At 37.0% G+C, this 18,416-nt stretch overlaps 1 protein-coding gene and 1 non-coding gene across 2 annotated transcripts in view; both read left to right on the top strand.

The window, feature by feature from the left end:
- LOC130980743 (uncharacterized) overlaps window positions 1-14,773 on the top strand; it is a 47,560-nt gene extending 32,787 nt beyond the window's left edge. Inside the window, exons 2-3 of the mRNA XM_057904393.1 lie at window positions 11,616-12,341; window positions 14,338-14,773. Coding sequence (XP_057760376.1) covers window positions 11,616-12,341; window positions 14,338-14,490 — 879 coding nt within the window. The 3' untranslated portion in view covers window positions 14,491-14,773. The remainder of the gene's footprint in view (window positions 1-11,615; window positions 12,342-14,337) is intronic.
- Window positions 4,862-4,965, top strand: LOC130984504 (small nucleolar RNA R71). Its single transcript, XR_009088439.1, has one exon. It is a non-coding gene; the product is annotated as a small nucleolar RNA R71 (small nucleolar RNA).
- Window positions 14,774-18,416: the final 3,643 nt, after the last annotated feature.

Below are 18,416 nucleotides of genomic sequence, written 5' to 3'. Positions count from 1 at the left end.
GATGATGAGTGTCATGGATCATCACATTCATCAAAGTGTTGTGCAATGTATATCTTGGAATAAGAATAAAAGAGAATTGAATAGAAAGTAACAGTAATTGTATTGAAACTTGAGGTACAGCAGAGCTCCACACCCTTAATCTATGGTGTGCAGAAACTCCACCGTTGAAAATAGATAAGTGAAAGGTTCAGGCATGGCCGAATGGCCAGCCCCTTTGAATGATCAAAAGACCGAATAATCAAAGGCTAAACAGTCAAGAGATTAAAATGTCAAAAGATGTCTAATACAATAGTTAAATGTCCTATATATACTAGACTAGCTACTAGGGTTTACATGAGTAAGTAATTGATGCATAAATCCACTTCCGGTGCCCACTTGGTGTATGTTTAGGCTGAGCTTGATCTATCCACGAGCTGAGGCGTTTATTGGAGTTGAACTCCAAGTTATAACATGTTTTGGGCGTTCAACTCCGGATCATGAGGTGTTTCTGGCGTTTAACTCCAGACAGCAGCATGTACTTGGCGTTCAACGCCAAGTTACGTCGTCAATTTCCGAATAAAGTATGAACTATTATATATTGTTGGAAAGCTCTAGATGTCTACTTTCCAACGCCGTTGAGAGCGCGCCATTTGGAGTTCTGTAGCTCCAGAAAACCCATTTCGAGTGCAGGGAGGTCAGATTCCAACAGCATCAGCAGTCCTTTTGTCAGCCTTTTTCAGAGTTTTGCTCAAGTCCCTCAATTTCAGCCAGAAATTACCTGAAATCACAGAAAAACACACAAACTCATGGTAAAGTCCAGAAATGTGAATTTAACATAAAAACTAATGAAAACATCCCTAAAAATAGCTTGAACTTACTAAAAACTACCTAAAAACAATGCCAAAAAACGTATAAATTATCCGCTCATCACAACACCAAACTTAAATTGTTGCTTGTCCCCAAGCAACTGAAAATCAATTAGGATAAAAAGAAGAGAATATACTGTAAATTCCAAAATATCAATGAATATTAATTCTAATTAGATGAGCGGGACTTGTAGCTTTTTGCTTCTGAACAGTTTTGGCATCTCACTTTTTCCTTTGAAGTTTAGAATGATTGGCTTCTCTAGGAACTTAGAATTTCGTATAGTGTTATTGACTTTCCTAGTTAAGCATGTTGATTCTTGAACACAGCTACTTATGAGTCTTGGCCGTGGCCCTAAGCATTTTGTTTTCCAGTATTACCACCGGATACACAAATGCCACAGACACATAACTGGGTGAACCTTTTCAGATTGTGACTCAGCTTTGCTAAAGTCCCCAGTTAGAGGTGTCCAGAGCTCTTAAGCACACTCTTTTTGCTTTGGATCACGACTTTAACCACTCAGTCTCAAGCTTTTCACTTGGACCTTCATGACACAAGCACATGGTTAGGGACAGCTTGATTTAGCCGCTTAGGCCTGGATTTTATTTCCTTGGGCCCTCCTATCCATTGATGCTCAAAGCCTTGGATCCTTTTTACCCTTGCCTTTTGGTTTTAAGGGCTATTGGCTTTTTCTGCTTGCTTTTTCTTTTTCTTTTTCTTTTTCTTTTCAAGCTTTCTTTTTCGCTGCTTTTTCTTGCTTCAAGAATCAATTTCATGATTTTTCAGATCATCAATAACATTTCTCTTTGTTCATCATTCTTTCAAGAGCCAATAGTTTTAACATTCATAAACAACAAAATCAAAATTATGCACTGTTCAATCATTCATTCAGAAAACAAAAAGTATTGTCACCACATCAATATAATTAAATTAAATTCAAGGACAAATTCAAAATTCATGTACTTCTTGTTCTTTTGAATTAAAACATTTTTCATTTAAGAGAGGTGAAAGATTAATGGAATTATTCATAACTTTAAGACATAGTTACTACTACTAATGATCATGAAGTAGAGACACAAAACATAGATAAACACAACATAAAAACCGAAAAGCAGAAAGAAATAAAAGCAAGGAATGAATCCACCTGAGTGAGGGTGGCGCCTTCTTGAAGGTCCAATGGTGCTTTTTGAGCTCCTTTATGTCTCTTCCTTGCTTCTGTTGCATGATCCCTAGTAATTTTGGTGTTCCTATCCTTAGTTGCTCCCAATAATTGTGTGGAGGACAATTTATCCCTGAGGTATCTCAGGGATCTCTTGATTTGCAGTCAAATGTTCTACCACTGAGCTATAGACCCTTTACATGAATCTTTCCATCTCCCATGACTTGGAGGTGGAAGCTTTTTGTCTTCCCTTTTTTCTCTTCTTCTTTTTCTTTTTTTTTCCTTTTTTTTTGATGTCTCTGGCCTTAGGTGCCATTAATGGTTATGGAAAAGCAAAAAGCTATGCTTTTACCACACCAAACTTAGAAAATTGCTCGCCCTCGAGCAAGAGAAGAAAGAAAAGATGAAGAATAAGAAGAAGATATGGAGGAGATTGAGGGATGTGTGTATTCGGCTATATGGGTGGGATTGGGTGGGAAAGAGAATTTGAATTTTAAAGGTAGGTGGTGTATGGGGAAGAGTGGATAGATGTAGGTGGTGAATGAAAAACAGAAGGGATGACCATGAATGGAGAGAGAGAGGGCGAGGTAGGTGGGGATCCTGTGGGGTCCACAGATCCTAAGGTGATCCTGTGGGGTCCACAGGTCCTGAGGTGTCAAGAAATTCCATCCATGCACCAAATAGGCATGTAAAATGCCTTTGCATACCAATCTAGCGTTTAAACGCCGAGTGGTGCACATTCTGGGCGTTCAATGCCCATATGTAACATGTTTCTGGCGTTGAATGCCAGTTTCATGCTTGTTACTGGCGTTCAGCGCCAGCTTTTCTTCTAGGCACATTCCTGACGTTCAAACGCCAGAATGTTGCTTGTTTCTGGCGTTCAGCGCCAGATTCATGCTCTGTTCTAGCGTTGAACGCCAGCCAGATGCTCCTTACTGGCATTGAACGCCAGCCTGTGCTTCCTCTAGGGTGTGATTTTTCTTCTGCTGTTTTTGATTCTATTTTTAATTTTTATATTTTTATCGTGACTCCTCATGATCATGTACCTAATAAAACACAAAATAACAATAAAATAAAATAAAATTAAAATTAGATAAATAAAATTGGGTTGCCTCCCAACAAGCGCTTCTTTAATGTCAATAGCTTGACAGTGGCTCTCATGGAGCCACAAAGTGATCAGGTCAATGTTGTATAGTCCCAACACCAAACTTAGAGTTTGGATATGGGGTCTTAACACCAAATTTAGAGTTTGGTTGTGGCCTCCCAACACCAAACTTAGAGTTTGACTGTGGGGGCTTTTCTTGACTCTGAACTGAGAGAAGCTCTTCATGCTTGCTCTCTTTTGTCACAGAGGGATGGCCCTGTGCCTTAAACACAAGGTAGTCCCCATTCAATTGAAGGACTAATTCACCTCGGTTGACATCTATCACAGCTCCTGCTGTGGCTAGAAAAGGTCTTCCAAGGATGATGCATTCATCCTCTTCCTTCCTAGTGTCTAAGATTATGAAATCAGCAGGGATGTAAAGGCCTTCAACCTTTACTAACACGTCCTCTACTATTCCATAGGCTTGTCTCAATGACTTGTCTGCCAATTGTAATGAGAACAAGGCAGGTTGTACCTCAATGATCCCCAGCTTCTCTATTACAGAGAGTGGCATAAGATTTATCCCTGACCCTAGATCACATAGAGCTTTTTCAAAGGTCATGGTGCCTATGGTACAAGGTATTAAGAACTTGCCAGGATCTTGTCTCTTTTGAGGTAAAATTTGCTGAATCCAGGTATCTAGTTCATTAATGAGCAAGGGAGGTTCACTTTTCCAAGTCTCATTACCAAACAGCTTGGCATTCAGCTTCATGATAGCTCCTAAATATTGAGCAACTTGCTCTCCAGTCACATCTTCATCCTCCTCAGAGGAAGAATAGTCTTCAGAGCTCATGAATGGCAGAAGGAGATTTAATGGAATCTCTATGGTCTCTGTATGAGCCTCAGATTCCTTTGGATCCTTAATAGGAAACTCCCTCTTGCTTGAAGGATGTCCCAGGAGGTCTTCCTCACTAGGATTTTCGTCCTCCTCCTCCCTTGTGCATTAAGCCATATTGATTATATCAATGGCCTTGCACTCTCCTTTTGGATTCTCTTCTGTATTGCTTGGGAGAATACTGGGAGGAGTTTCAATGACTTTCTTACTCAGCTGGCCCACTTGTGCCTCCAGATTTCTAATGGATGATCTTGTTTCACTCATGAAACTGAAAGTGGCCTTTGACAGATCAGAGACTAGATTGGCTAAATTAGAAGTGTTTTGTTCAGAATTCTCTGTCTGTTGCTGAAAAGATGATGGGAAAGGCTTGCTATTGCTCAGCCTATTGCGTCTACCATTGTTAAAGCCTTGTTAAGGCTTTTGTTGATCCTTCCATGAGAAATTTGGATGATTTCTCCATGATGAGTTATAGGTGTTTCCATAAGGGTCACCCATGTAATTAACCTCTGCCATGGCAGGGTTTTTAGTATCATAAGCTTCTTCAGAAGCTGCCTCTTTAGTACTGTTGGATGCATGTTGCCATCCATTCAGATTTTGAGAGATCATGTTGACCTGTTGAGTCAACACTTTGTTCTGAGCCAATATGGCATTCAGAGCATCAATTTCAAGAACTCCTTTCTTCTGAGGTATCCCATTATTCACGGAATTCCTCTCAGAAGTGTACATGAATTGGTTGTTTGCAACCATATCAATGAGTTCTTGAGCCTCTTCAGGCGTTTTCTTTAGGTGAATAGATCCACCTGCAGAATGGTCCAATGACATTTTCGAAAATTCAGATAGGCCATAATAGAATATATCTAATATGGTCCATTCTGAAAACATGTCAGATGGACATCTTTTGGTCAGCTGCTTGTATCTTTCCCAAGCTTCATAGATGGATTCACCATCTTTTTGTTTGAAGGTTTGAACATCCACTCTCAGCTTGCTCAGCTTTTGAGGAGGAAAGAATTTATCCAAGAAGGCTGTGACCAGCTTATCCCAGGAGTCCAGGCTATCCTTAGGTTGTGAATCCAACCATATTCTAGCTCTGTCTCTTACAGCAAAAGGGAAAAGCATGAGTCTGTAGACTTCAGGATTAACTCCATTTGTCTTTACAGTCTCACAGATCTGCAAGAACTCAGTTAAAAATTGATAATGATCTTCAGATGGAAGTCCATAGAACTTGCAGTTTTGTTGCATTAGAGCAACTAGTTAAGGCTTAAGCTCAAAATTATTGGCTCCAATGGCAGGAATGGAGATGCTTCTTCCATCAAACTTGGAAGTAGGTGTAGTATAGTCACCAAGCATCCTCCTTGCATTATTGTTGTTGGGTTCGGATGCCATATCCTTTTCTTGTTCGAAAATTTCTGTAAGATTTTCTCTGGATTGTTGTATTTTAGCTTCTCTTAGCTTCTTCTTCAGAGTCCTTTCAGATTCAGGATCTGCTTCAACAAGAATGTTCTTGTCCTTTCTCCTGCTCATATGAAAAAGAAGGGAACAAAAAATAATAATAGGGATCCTCTTTACCACAGTAGAGAGATTCCTTAATGTGAGTAGAAGAAAATAAGAATCGAAGAAGGGGAAGAAAAAAATCTCGAACACAGAGGAAGAGAGGGTTCGAATTTTAATATGAAGAGAAGTGTTAGTAAATGAATGAATAAATAGAAAGAGATGAGAGAGAAGAGTTTTCGAAAATTGTTTTTGAAAAATAGTTAGTGATTTTCGAAAATTAAGAGAAGAAATAAAATTAAAATTAAAATTTAAAGCAATTAGTTAATTAAAAGAATTTTGAAAAAGTGGATGATGATTTTCGAAAATTAGAAAGAGAAAAGTGGTTAGGTGGTTTTGAAAAAGATAAGGAATAAACAAAAAGTTAATTAGTTAGTTGAAAAAAATTTGAAAATCAATTTTGAAAAGATAAGGAGTTAGAAAAGATTTTTGAAATTGATTTTGAAAAAGATATGATTTAAAAAAGATATGATTAAAAAGATAAGATTGAAAAGATATTTTGAAAAAGATTTGAAAAAGAAATTAAAAAGATTTGATTTTAAAATTAAAATTGATTACTTGACTAACAAGAAACTAAAAGATATGATCCTAAAATTTAAAGATTGAACCTTTCTTAACAAGAAAGTAACAAACTTCAAATTTTTGAATCAATCACATTAATTGTTAGTAAAGTTTTCGAAAATCATGAAATAAAGATAAGAAAAAGATTTTGAAAATCAATTTTAAAAATTTTCGAAAATAATAATAAAAAAATGAAAAAGATTTGATTTTTGAAAAAGAATTTGAAAAGATAAGATTTTTAAAATTAAAATCTTGACTAGACTAACAAGAAACAACTTATTTTAAAATTTTTGACTAAGTCAACCCAAAGATTTCGAAATTTATGAGTAAAATAAAGAAAATATATTTTTTTGATTTTTTTAATTTTTAATGAAGAGAGAGAAAAACAACTAAATGACTCAAAACATAAAAATTATGAATCAAACACATGATGCATGCAAGAACACTATGAATGTTAAGATGAACACCAAGAACACTTTGAAGATCATGATGAACATCAAAATTTATTTTTGAAAAATTTTCAAGAAAAGAAAAACATGCAAGACACCAAACTTAGAAATTTTTCATGCTTAGACACTATGAATGCAAAAATGCATATGAAAAACAACAAAAGACACAAAACAAGAAAATATGAAGATCAAACAAGAAGACTTACCAAGAACAACTTGAAGATCATGAAGAATACCATGCATGAATTTTTCGAAAAAATGAATAAATTTTAAAAACATGCAATTAACACCAAACTTAAACATTGACACTAGACTCAAACAAGAAACACAAAATATTTTTGGTTTTTATGATTTTATTAATTTTTTTGAAAATTATATACTTTTTGAAAAACAAAAAAGAAGAAAATTTTTTGAAAGATTTTTGAAAACTTTTTGAAAAGAAAATTACCTAATCTGAGCAACAAGATGAACCGTTAGTTGTCCAAACTCAAACAATCCCAGCAACGGTGCCAAAAACATGGTGCACGAAATTGTGATCATCAACAATGACACCAAAAACTTGGTAGCGCTCTCAAACATGAATCACACTTTGTCACAACTCCGCATAACTAACCAGCAAGTGCACTGGGTCGTCCAAGTAATAAACCTTACGTGAGTAAGGATCGATCCCACGGAAATTGATGGTATGAAGCAAGCTATGGTCATCTTGTAAATCTCAATTAGGCGGATTAATAAATGGTTATGGATTTTTCGAAAATAATAATAAATAAAGCATAAAATAAAGGTAGAGTTACTTATGTAAATCATTGGCGGGAATTTCAGATAAGTGTATGGAGATGCTTTGTCTCTGTTGAATCTTTGCAACATACTGCTTTCTTACTTTCAATCCTTCATACTCCTTTCCATGGCAAGCTGTATGTAGGGCATCACCGTTGTCAATGGCTACTTCCCATCCTCTCAGTGAAAAAGGTCCAAATGCTCTTGTCACAGCACGGCTAATCATCTGTCGGTTCTCGATCATGTCGGAATATAATCCATTGATTCTTTTGTGTTTGTCATCACGCCCAACAATTGCGAGTTTGAAGCTCGTCACAGTCATTCAATCCCTGAATCCTACTCGGAATATCATAGACAATGTTTAGACCTTCCGGATTCTCAAGAATGGCCGCCAATAATTCTAGCTTATACCACGAAAATTCTGATCAAGGAATCCAAGAGATATGCGCTCGTTCTAAGGTAGAACGGAAGTGGTTGTCAATCACGTGTTCATAAGGATGGATGATGAGTGTCATGGATCATCACATCCATCAGGTTGAAGTGCAACGGATATCTTGGAACAAGAATAAGCTGAACTGAATAGAAAATAGTAGTAATTGTATTAAAACTCGAGGTACAGTAGAGCTCCACACCCTTAATCTATGGTGTGTAGAAATTCCACCGTTGAAAATACATAAGTGATGAAGGTCCAGGCATGGCTGAATGACCAGCCCCCATGAATGATCAAAAGACCGAATGGTCAAGAGACTATACTGTCAAAAGACACCTAGTACAATAGTAAAAAGTTCTATTTATACTAAAACTAGTTATTAGGGTTTACAGAAATAAATAATTGATGCAGAAATCCACTTCCGGGGCCCACTTGGTGTGTGCTTGGGCTGAGCTTGAGCTTTACACGTGCAGAGGCTTCTCTTGGAGTTAAACGCCAAGTTGTAACGTGTTTTTGGCGTTTAACTCTGGTTTATGACGTGTTTTTGGCGTTTGACTCCAGAATGCAGCATGGAACTGGCGTTGAACGCCAGTTTGCGTCGTCTTGATTCGAATAAAGTATAAACTATTATATATTGCTGGAAAGCTCTTGATGTCTACTTTCCAACGCCGTTGAGAACGCGCCATTTGGAGTTTTTTAGCTCCAAAAAATCCATTTTGAGTGCAGGGAGGTCAGAATCCAACAGCATCAACAGTCCTTTGTCAGCCTCCTTATCACAGTTTTGCTCAGGTCCCTCAATTTCAGCCAGAAAATACCTGAAATCACAGAAAAACACACAAACTCATAGTAAAGTCCAGAAATGTGAATTTTACATAAAAACTAATGAAAACATCCCTAAAAGTAGCTAGATCCTACTAAAAATACCTAAAAACAATGCCAAAAAGCTAATAAATTATCCGCTCATCCCATATCAAGTCGCAAGGCGACGCATACGCGTGACATGACGCGTACACGCGAGAAGGAAAATGCCAAACGACGCGTACACGGGACCCATGCGTACGCGTCGCAACTCGCACGTGACCTCCTTAAAGTGAAAATGCTTGGGGCGATTTCTGAGCTTCCCAAGCCCAGATCCAACTCATTTACGAGGCTATTACATGCAGAATTCAAGAGGGGTCAAGGGGGATCATTCAAAGACTTTAGTTTTAGAGAGAGAGAGATGTAGAATTCTAGAGAGAGGCTCTCTCCTCTCTCTAGATTAGGATTCTTAGTTTTACTCTTTTTAGATCTAGATTTGAATTCTCTCATTCACTTTAATTTTTCTTTTATCTTTACTTGTTCTAGTACTTTACTTCTCTTGTTGTTTCCTTTATTTTGTTAATGTTAGTTTATGAACACTTTTGTTGATCTCTATTTCCTTCAATGAATTTATTATTTTCATGTCTTTTAATGCTTGCTTTAGTTTCTTGTTGTTGATCTCTTGCCTTTGTAGTTATAACTTTCTTTAATTCTTGCAATTTATGATGTTTACTTTTATTGCCTTTTATGTGTTTGATGAAATGTTTCTTTTATTCATGAGTTAGATTGTTCTCCTCTTGGCTTGAGTTGAGTAATTGGAGACACTTGAGTTATCAAACCCTCTTGTTGATTGATAATTGAAAGTTGCTTATTGGCTTGAATGCCACTAAAGCTAGTCTTTCCTTAGGATTTGACTAGGACTTGTGGACTCAAGTTAATTGTATCCACTTGACTTTTCTTCATAGTTAGAGGTTAACTAAGTGGGAGTGATGAATCCACATTTTATGGTATTTATTTGCTTTAATTAGGTGGATTTCATTGGCTTTTCTTGCATTTATCCATTGAAATAGTATAGTTTCATGATATCTTCCTAATTTGTGCTTGAAAGTGAAAACATGCTCTTTAGGCCCCTTTATTGCTAAATTTTATTCACTTTGATCCTATTTGGTGCCTTGATGTATTTGTCAAGTGATTTCAGGTTTTCAAGGCAAGTTTGGGTTGAAGAAGTGAAGAAAGAGCATCCAAAAGGGGAGAAATCATGAAGAAAATGGAGTTTGAAAGCTGCTGCAAAGATGCGTACGCACAGTGATGTGTGCGTACGCACAATGGTGACTTCATGCAAGGATGCGTACGCACCAAATGTCGTGCGTACGCACGATGGAATTTTTGCGCAAGGATGTGTACGCACCGTAGGTCGTGTGTACGCACGTCTGTATGCACGTGAGGTCATTAATACAAATCGTTGGGGGCAATTTCTGGGCCTCCAAAACCCAGTCCAACTCATTTTCTGAAGATATTTAAGGCCAAAATAAAGAGGAATGAAAGGGGGAGCACTTAGATTTAGGTTTTTACATGTTTTTGTTTAGTTTTTCTAGAGAGAGAAGCTCCCTCTTTTCTCTAGAACCTAGGGTTTTTAGTTTAATTGCTTTGTAATTTCTTGTTTTAATTCTTGCTTTAATCTAATTTCTTCTATCTTTCATTGTTCTATTGTCTTAATTTCATTACTTTATCTTATCATTTTCTCCATTTTGCAACTTTTATGTATTTGCACTCTTGTTACTTTAATTTAAATTTAATGCAATTTTATGTTTCATGCCTCTTTTATTGCTTTATTGAGTTGCTATCTTTATTTTCCTTACTTGATAGTTGTAGCATTTATTATTCCTTGTCATTTACCATGCTTTCTTTTCATACTCACCAAGTGTTTTATAAAATGCTTGGTTGAGTTTTTACATAGTTTTTCTCACTCTTGGTTGAGAAATTGAATGGTTTGGGTGAGCTTGAGTGGTGGATGTCCATTCCACATTGTGTGTGGGTTGTTAATTAATTTGGTCTCCCTTGACTCTAAGTGACCCCCTTAGTGTTGACTTAGGACTTAGGGATTGAGATTAATTATGCCTAGTTGACTTATCCTCGATGTAAGATTGACTAATTAGGATTAATTCACACACAATTACCATACTTGTGGTCCACTATTAGGATAAAAAGCCCTAATTACCCAATTCTCACCAAGAGCTCTTTTTGGCATTTAAATTCTATTTGCATTGCTTTTACTTACATGTTAAGTTACTTTCTTGTTATTTACCTTTCTTGCCATTTACATTTCCTTGCCTTCTTATTTCATTGCACTTTATATTTCTTGCAATCTCATGCCATCACAACCCCCAATCCCTCGTAGCCAATAATATGCACTTCATTTGCAACTCCTAGGGAAGACGACCCAGGATTTAAAACTCCCGGTTTATATTTTGTTTTGGATTGTGACTATTCATTTGATTGATGGTCAAATTGTCAGGTTAGGACTATACTTACAACGACAATTCTATTTTAAGATAAAATTCTTAACCTATGCAATTTGGCCGTTGTCAAATTTGGCTCCGTTGTCGAGAATTGCAGTAGTGTTAAATTATTGGCTATTATTAATATGTAAATATGTGAATAGTTTGTTTTTGATTGGTTACTTGTTTTTATTTGTAAATATGTCTCTTAGTTGTTAGTTTGCTTTAATAAATTTTTGTTTTAAAATACATATGTGAATAGTTAGTATTCTTGTTTAAATTGTTTTTTTTTTTTACTTGAATTGTATGTTTACAAATTTTTAATTAGTTTTTGGATGATTGAATTTAAAAAGAATTTTATTTGTACATATTACAAATACTTTGAATAGTCCATAATTTTAATTTAAAAAATACAATTTTAAATTAATTTTAAAATTAATGTAAATAATAGCATATTTTTATTAATTTCTTATTTATATTCATTTTGTATTGTTGGGTGAATTCTTGTTTAAAAAAAAAAAAAAAAAGTCAACTTTGCGCACGCACACTTCAATTCAAGGCTTCTGCTCACAGCGTTGCCCATTTTCCGATCCGTTGTGCGTACGCACACCCAGTCCACCCCCTTCTACTGGGAGCACCCGCACGGTTGGTGCGTCCGCATTCCCCCCCTTAGATGAGAACCTTGTGACTCCTCAGTACCCTCTCCTCCTTCCCCAACGTTCATCCCTATCCTCTCCTTCTCCGTTTCAACACCCACCATCTTCCTTATCACCACCGCGAAGTTCTCTACTTCTGTTTCAAATCTCCATCATTGTCCATCCGCTCTGCAACCGCGGCTTTCTCCTCCTCTCTTTCTTCTTCTTCCCCTCGCCTTCCCACCGCCGCTCACAACCGCCGGCGACCGCCCCAGCCCTTTCCCCTTTTCTTCTTCCTGTTCGTTCTCCCAGTCTCTTTTCCCATTTCTTCCCTTTCCACAACGCAGCTCCATCTTCTTCACTGTCGTCATCGTCCGTCGCAACCCCTGCTTCACCATCACCTCCAGCTCCCGACCCTCCTCTTCGTGCTACAGTAGCGCCGCCAGAGCCCCTCCTTCCCACGTCCGAACCCTTGACCTATCGCAACCATCAGAGCCCCTTTCCTTCGATCTCAACACCGTCGTGCCACACCCCTGTTCCCTCCCCTTCGTATGAAGCCCTTCTCCTCTCCTCTGATTATCGTCACCCCGTACGTCCCCCGTCCATCACTGCTGCAACACATACATCCCTTTCCCTTCTGCCCTGTTCATTCTCTGCATTCCAGGTTTCTGCCTTTCCCCTGTTTTATTTCGTTTTTTTACTATAGCTAGTTAGTTAATTTTTGTTAATTTAGTTCAGTTAGTTTATGCATGCTTAGTTGATTAGGTGGTTAGAGAATCTGGACTGGTTAGTGGATTTAGGTGTCTTTGATTACTGCTGCTGTTTGGGAATGAGTAATTCTTCTTTGTTTGTAACTGGCTTGCTTGATGCTGTTGCCTGGTTATCTATCTATGCTTTGTTTTTGCTGAGTGCTGTTGGCTGAGTTCTTGGGTAAATTTGCACTCGGTTGTTGGATTCAGTTATACTTAATTGTTAAACTTATGCTGCTTCTGGAATGGTTATTAAATTCAAGGAACAGAATGCTGCCCTGTTGTTAGTTATTGCTTTTTCTTGTTGGTGGCTGGTTTTTGAAACAAACAATTCCAAGATATAGCTGTTGCAGTGGTGATGATTTTGATAAATTTCTGAACTCGAGTTGTTATTGCTGCTGGATTGTTTATTATTGCTGTTTTGGGGCTGCATCTTAGGCCATTATTTGCTCATTGCTGCTGGTTCCTTGATTGTTTATGGCTTAATTGCTTAGGTTGTTGAATCAATGTTGGCTTATTTGCTTAGTTCATATGAATTCACATCTGGTTTTTGAGTTTAATTGTCAATGAATTCATAGGAAGTTTGAATTGATTGATTGAAAGTGGGAAATATGCCAATTTACTGCTGAAATGATGCTGGCATTTATCTTAATCTGTTTCAATATTAATTGATTGAGTTGATATTGCATTGCTTTTAGTTTTCAACTGTGCTAAGCTCAATTGATTGATTATCCGGCTAGGTGCTTCACTGTCTTGGTTGCTGGAAGCTTCTTCGGGTTTTGTTAGTCACCATTTGGTTGCTGTCCTATTTGGTTGCTCGATTAAACTGCACTGTGTTGTTGGAGCAAACAAGTTCTATTTGACGAATTTCTGTGTCAAAATAGACCCTTGTTTGCTACATGATTTCTGATTTCCTCAAGAACTTCTTTGCAAGTTTTGGTCATGCTTCTAACAGTCTTTGCTTGTTTGCAATGCTAATTTACTTCTATGCATTGAGTAGTTCAAGCGAATTTTTTTTCCCAATTGACCATAAACTTGAAATTCTTTTGAGAGTTTGAGCCTCTTTTGCATAAACTCACAAGTTTAAAGTTTTTTAAATCTATGTGGCTGATTTGATTAATTTTATTCATACTTAATTCACATTAAGTCACTTAGATGATGAGGTTTTCAATTCTTGTTTCAACTTGTGACTTTTATGCATCATTGGAATTTGGTGTTTAAATTTTCCTTGTTTACCTTGTTCATCAAGGTTTTAACTTTGTCAACACCACATTATTTCAATTTATGCCAAATTGCTTGTGATTAATACTTATTTGATTATGTGCTCTACACATACATTTGCATCACTTGTTTTGACATTTTGAATTGTTGAGAAGTGAATACAAACTTGCTTGCTTTGAAACTTTAGAAACTTTTTGGAATTAAGGAACTTGTGACTATGCACCTAACTTTTGATTTTTCTTCCATTTCTTTTACTAACTTTTTCTCTCTTTTTACATAACTTTTATGCTTTGATTTCTTTTTCAACTAACTTTTTTTTTTCTATTTCTTTTCCTTTTAAACTAATTTTTCTTTTTCTTTGCCTAACTTTTAACTTTGCTTTTCTTTTTCATCTAACATTTCTTTTCACTTTCAATTAACCATTTTCCTTTTTACTAACATAACTTTAACTTTTAATTTTCTTTTTATTTTTCAACTAACATTAACTTTTAGCTGTTTTCTTTCTCTTTGTGCATAGTAACAATGCTCCTTCCTTCTTTTATTCTTTGATAAACAAGCAAGATAGCTTTCTTAGATTCCTTTATTTGATTGGAAGTTGCTTCTGTTTGTTTTTAACTTGAATCTCATGTATGCTTCCATTCAAATTTACATTATTTGTTCACTTCATATATATGCTGTTTGGTGAATCAGTTTTCAGCTTCTGTTCACTTGAGGAGTATCATCCTCTCCGATGGCACCTACATTTTGCCTGAGCTTGACACTCCCTCCGAGCATCTAAGGAGGAGGAGGCCTAGCGTGATGAGCCGGAGGAGGCCTGGGACAGTAGAGGTGACACAGAGATGACTCTTTCCGCTCCGTATGATCTTGAGCACCGAGGACGGTGTTACATTTTAAGTGTGGGGAGGTTGTGCAACTTCAGCAGTGCATTTTGGGTGACAAGCTTCATTTCGAACTCTTTAGTTTAGTTTCTTTTTATACTTTTTAGTTGTTTTGTATATATTTTATCTTTAGAAAACCTTTTTACTTAGTTTATTGCACTTTCTTAGTTCATTACACTTTCTAATTTTGCTTGTACATAACTTAGTATTATATAGTAGTTATGCATATTTTGATATTTTGGTCTTAATTTTGGCTTGTACATATGTTCTTTTTGGTTCTTTGCTTGATTGTGATTTGGGATGATGTGATGATTGCACCTAGTTTGATTTCCTATACACTTGTTATTTTGGTTTGATTGAAATTGGGAATTAAACTTAGGATTTTTGACCTTTTTCATCTAATCACACTATATACATATATAGAATAAATATTAGTCAAATTAATGAAATTTCCAGGAAACTTATTTTTTATAAAGGGCATTGAAATTCAAATTGAATTGAGTTAAAACATTTTCATTGAAACTTGCATGATTTATACATTGTGGAATATGGTTTTTGAGTTGAAGAACATACAACTTGTGAGTTTTTGAGCTTTATTGTGTGGTTACATTATTTGACCACTTATTTCATTCTTGTGTGTTGCTCTTCTTTATGATTGCAATCTTTAGTTTGTTTAATTCTATATATCCATTATTTAATGTATGATTATGCAATTATATGATTGAGGCCATTACTTCATTATAGCTCACTTAACCCAAATAGCCTACTATTTCATTCACCTTTGTTTGCCACTTTGAGCCTATGAATGCCCCCTTTTTGTTCTTTATTTTACCACATCATTAACCTTAAGCGAAAAATAATGAAATGTCTTTTATTTGAATCTTTGAGTAGCTTAAGTTAGTGAGTGTGTATGATGTTTAAGTGTGGGGAATATGTGGAAAACTTGGGTTGATGGATAGGTGTTTTATTCTTGTTGAAAAATATTGGAAATTTGGATACATGCTCATGTAATATTATAAGAACCATATGCATTGATGAGTTGGTATATATATTATGTTTCAAAAAAAAAAAAAAAGAAAAAAAAAATAATGAAAAGGGGACAAAATCACCTCAATGAGAAAATTCAATAATAATCAATGCATGTGTGAGTGAATTTGATGCATGAGTGTGTGTATTGGTAAAAGTGAGATCATGGGTAGCTAAGTTTGATATTATAATTGTATAGGTTGTGTGTGTTAGGTGATAATTTAGGCTAATCAATGATTCAAATGCAATAAAAAGGGGAGAAAATGCTCTAAAGTAAAGTTCAATAAAAATCAATGCATATGGGTTGTGATAAAAAAAGAGAATGCATGAGTATGTGAAAAAATGAAGAATGGGTAGTTAGGTTAGCACTTAAATTGTATAGGTTGTCATAGGTTAGGTAGGAATTTTAAGTTAATCAAAGATTCAAATTTCAAGCTCACTTGACCATGCATCCTACTTTGACCCTAGTCCCATTACAACCTTGTGGAAATACCTCATGATATTTGTATGCAAAAATGAAATAATTGTTGATTGTTAGATGAAAAGCAAGATTAGGGGAGAATTGAGTAAATCAACCCCAAACACTTGAGTGATTAGAGCGGATACACATCCGGTGAGGGTTCGATTGCTCAATTACATATTTTCACCTAGAATCATCACTTTTCTTGCAAATTTGTAAAAATCTTTGATAACTCAATTCAATTGTAGATTTGATTTGATTGCTATTACTTTAGCCCTTATGTTTATATATGTTTTCTTGGAAATTGATTTATTTTGACCAAGTAGTTGCATTCATTTAGATAGATTGCATGTAGATAGTGTTCATACATCGGTTCGAGCAATAAAGGATCGGGTTGGCCGACCTCTTAGAAGGTTGGCCCATGACCGACCTCTTCACAAAGAGTTCGGCTAAATCGTCATAAGAGGCCCAAGCAGGCCCAAACGACAGGACACAGCCCAATCTAAAGGCAGCCAAACCCTAGAAAGATAAAGGCGGTTCCCCTTAAAGATAAGACGACTTCACTCAAAGATAAGATAAGATAATTATCTTATCTCCAGAAAGGTCACTCCACACTATTATAAATACATTGGAGCACCCAAGTATAACTTATACTCTGATTCTACTAAAAACCTGCCTAAAGCACGTGATAACTTAAGCATCGGAGTCTCTTGCAAGTATCACCACCCTCCGGTGACGAAGGATCAGCAGCTCCACCAGATCCAACAAGTCGGACACGACAGCTTCGGCCACCAGATCCAACAAGTCGGACACGACAGCTCCGGCCACCAGCTCTAAACAGGTCGGACATAGCAGCACCGACCACCACAGCAGATCTCATCCAAGATCGACTTTTAGTTTCAGGTAACCCTCGGACATATACCTCGGGAACAAAATGCCCGAGTTGATGCACTTTCAAAACTAGCCAGCACCAAACCAGGGGGCAATAATAGAAGCCTCATCCAAGACATGCCCACCATGCCAGAAGCATGCCAACTTCCCTATAGCCCCACCAGAAGAGCTCCCACAAGTCCACGGGGCATATCGGACAACACCACACTCAACCACTGGAGAATTACCGTCTCGATTTGCTTACAGAATGAAGGCAATGATTCCTGTGGAGGTAGAAGAGGGATCCCCTAGAGTGATCCTCTACAATGAAGATACCAAACTCAAAGGGAAGAGATCGACCTACTTCCAGAAGTCCGAGAAAGAGCTCAGATTAGAGAGGAAGCACTAAAGCGTCGAATGGACCTAAGGTCGGTCAGGAGAAGGGAAGCTAGCAGCCAACTGAAAAGGACCATACTAAGTTGTTCAGAAGTATTGGGAAAAGGTCACCACAAAGTGTCCAACCTCGAGGGGCGAGAGCTACCAAGGTCATGGCATGCCTGCAATCTAAGAAGGGCGCCAGGCCGAGGTCTAAAAGATTGCCCGACCTAGAAGGGTAAGCACTAACATGTACACACTCTTATTCATATCTTCATTTTATTGTTTAAAAGTTTGCAGATTTCCTAAAAAAGTTTCCAATCAAGACGCATTAATCTGAGTGCAAAAATTCATCGTCTGAGTACAAAGCAACAGGTCGGCAAGATGAAAACCAAATTCATCGTCCGATCACGACAGGGTCGGCAAGGTGAAAACCAAAATCACCTCCCGATCACGACCAGGCCGGCACGATGAAAACCAAATTCATCGCTCGATCACGACAAGGTCGACATAAGTTATAAAAAGTAATCCATAAAAAGAGGCCTGACGAGGTCTGATTAAAAATGGATTACTAAAAATAACTTAAGAAGAATCGACAAGAGAAGTCGGACAGACAAAAAGCGTGCGCTATAAAGGACACAACTCTGCCAAAAAAGCTACGACTCCACGACAAGGCTATCAAAATTGTCCAGACTAACTAAAAAGGTTCTACGAGAACACTAAAAATTTGTCGGACAAGTTAGCCCCAGGGACCACCTCGACCAAGCAGAGAGTGGACAAAACAAAGAAGTGATCAAAAAGAGGTCAGACAACAAAGTACCAACACTCTACAAAGATCCACAAAAGGGACAAAGACATCCCGCAACGGCCAGAGGAAGGCTAGGAATGCTTTGCTGAAAGGTATGAAGTCTTGAAAAAAGACACTACTTAAAAGGCAAAAGCAAAATCAAAACGGTGCTAAAAAGTTGTCCAAACAAACTATAAAAAGATTCCCCATTGGAACACTACCTGAAAAGTTGTTGGATTATGACTAAAAAACCCGAGCAATAAAGACAAAGAAAGTTAGAAGAAGGCTAAAAAGTCCTCTCAACAAACTAAAAAGGGCAATACCAGACTCGCACAAGGAAAAACTACTCAAGATTGGCCAAAGTCAGGATGCT

This window comes from Arachis stenosperma, chromosome 5, assembly GCF_014773155.1.
Source record: "Arachis stenosperma cultivar V10309 chromosome 5, arast.V10309.gnm1.PFL2, whole genome shotgun sequence".
NCBI classification, from domain to species: Eukaryota; Viridiplantae; Streptophyta; class Magnoliopsida; order Fabales; family Fabaceae; genus Arachis; species Arachis stenosperma.
This window is presented reverse-complemented; position numbering and strand designations above follow the sequence as displayed.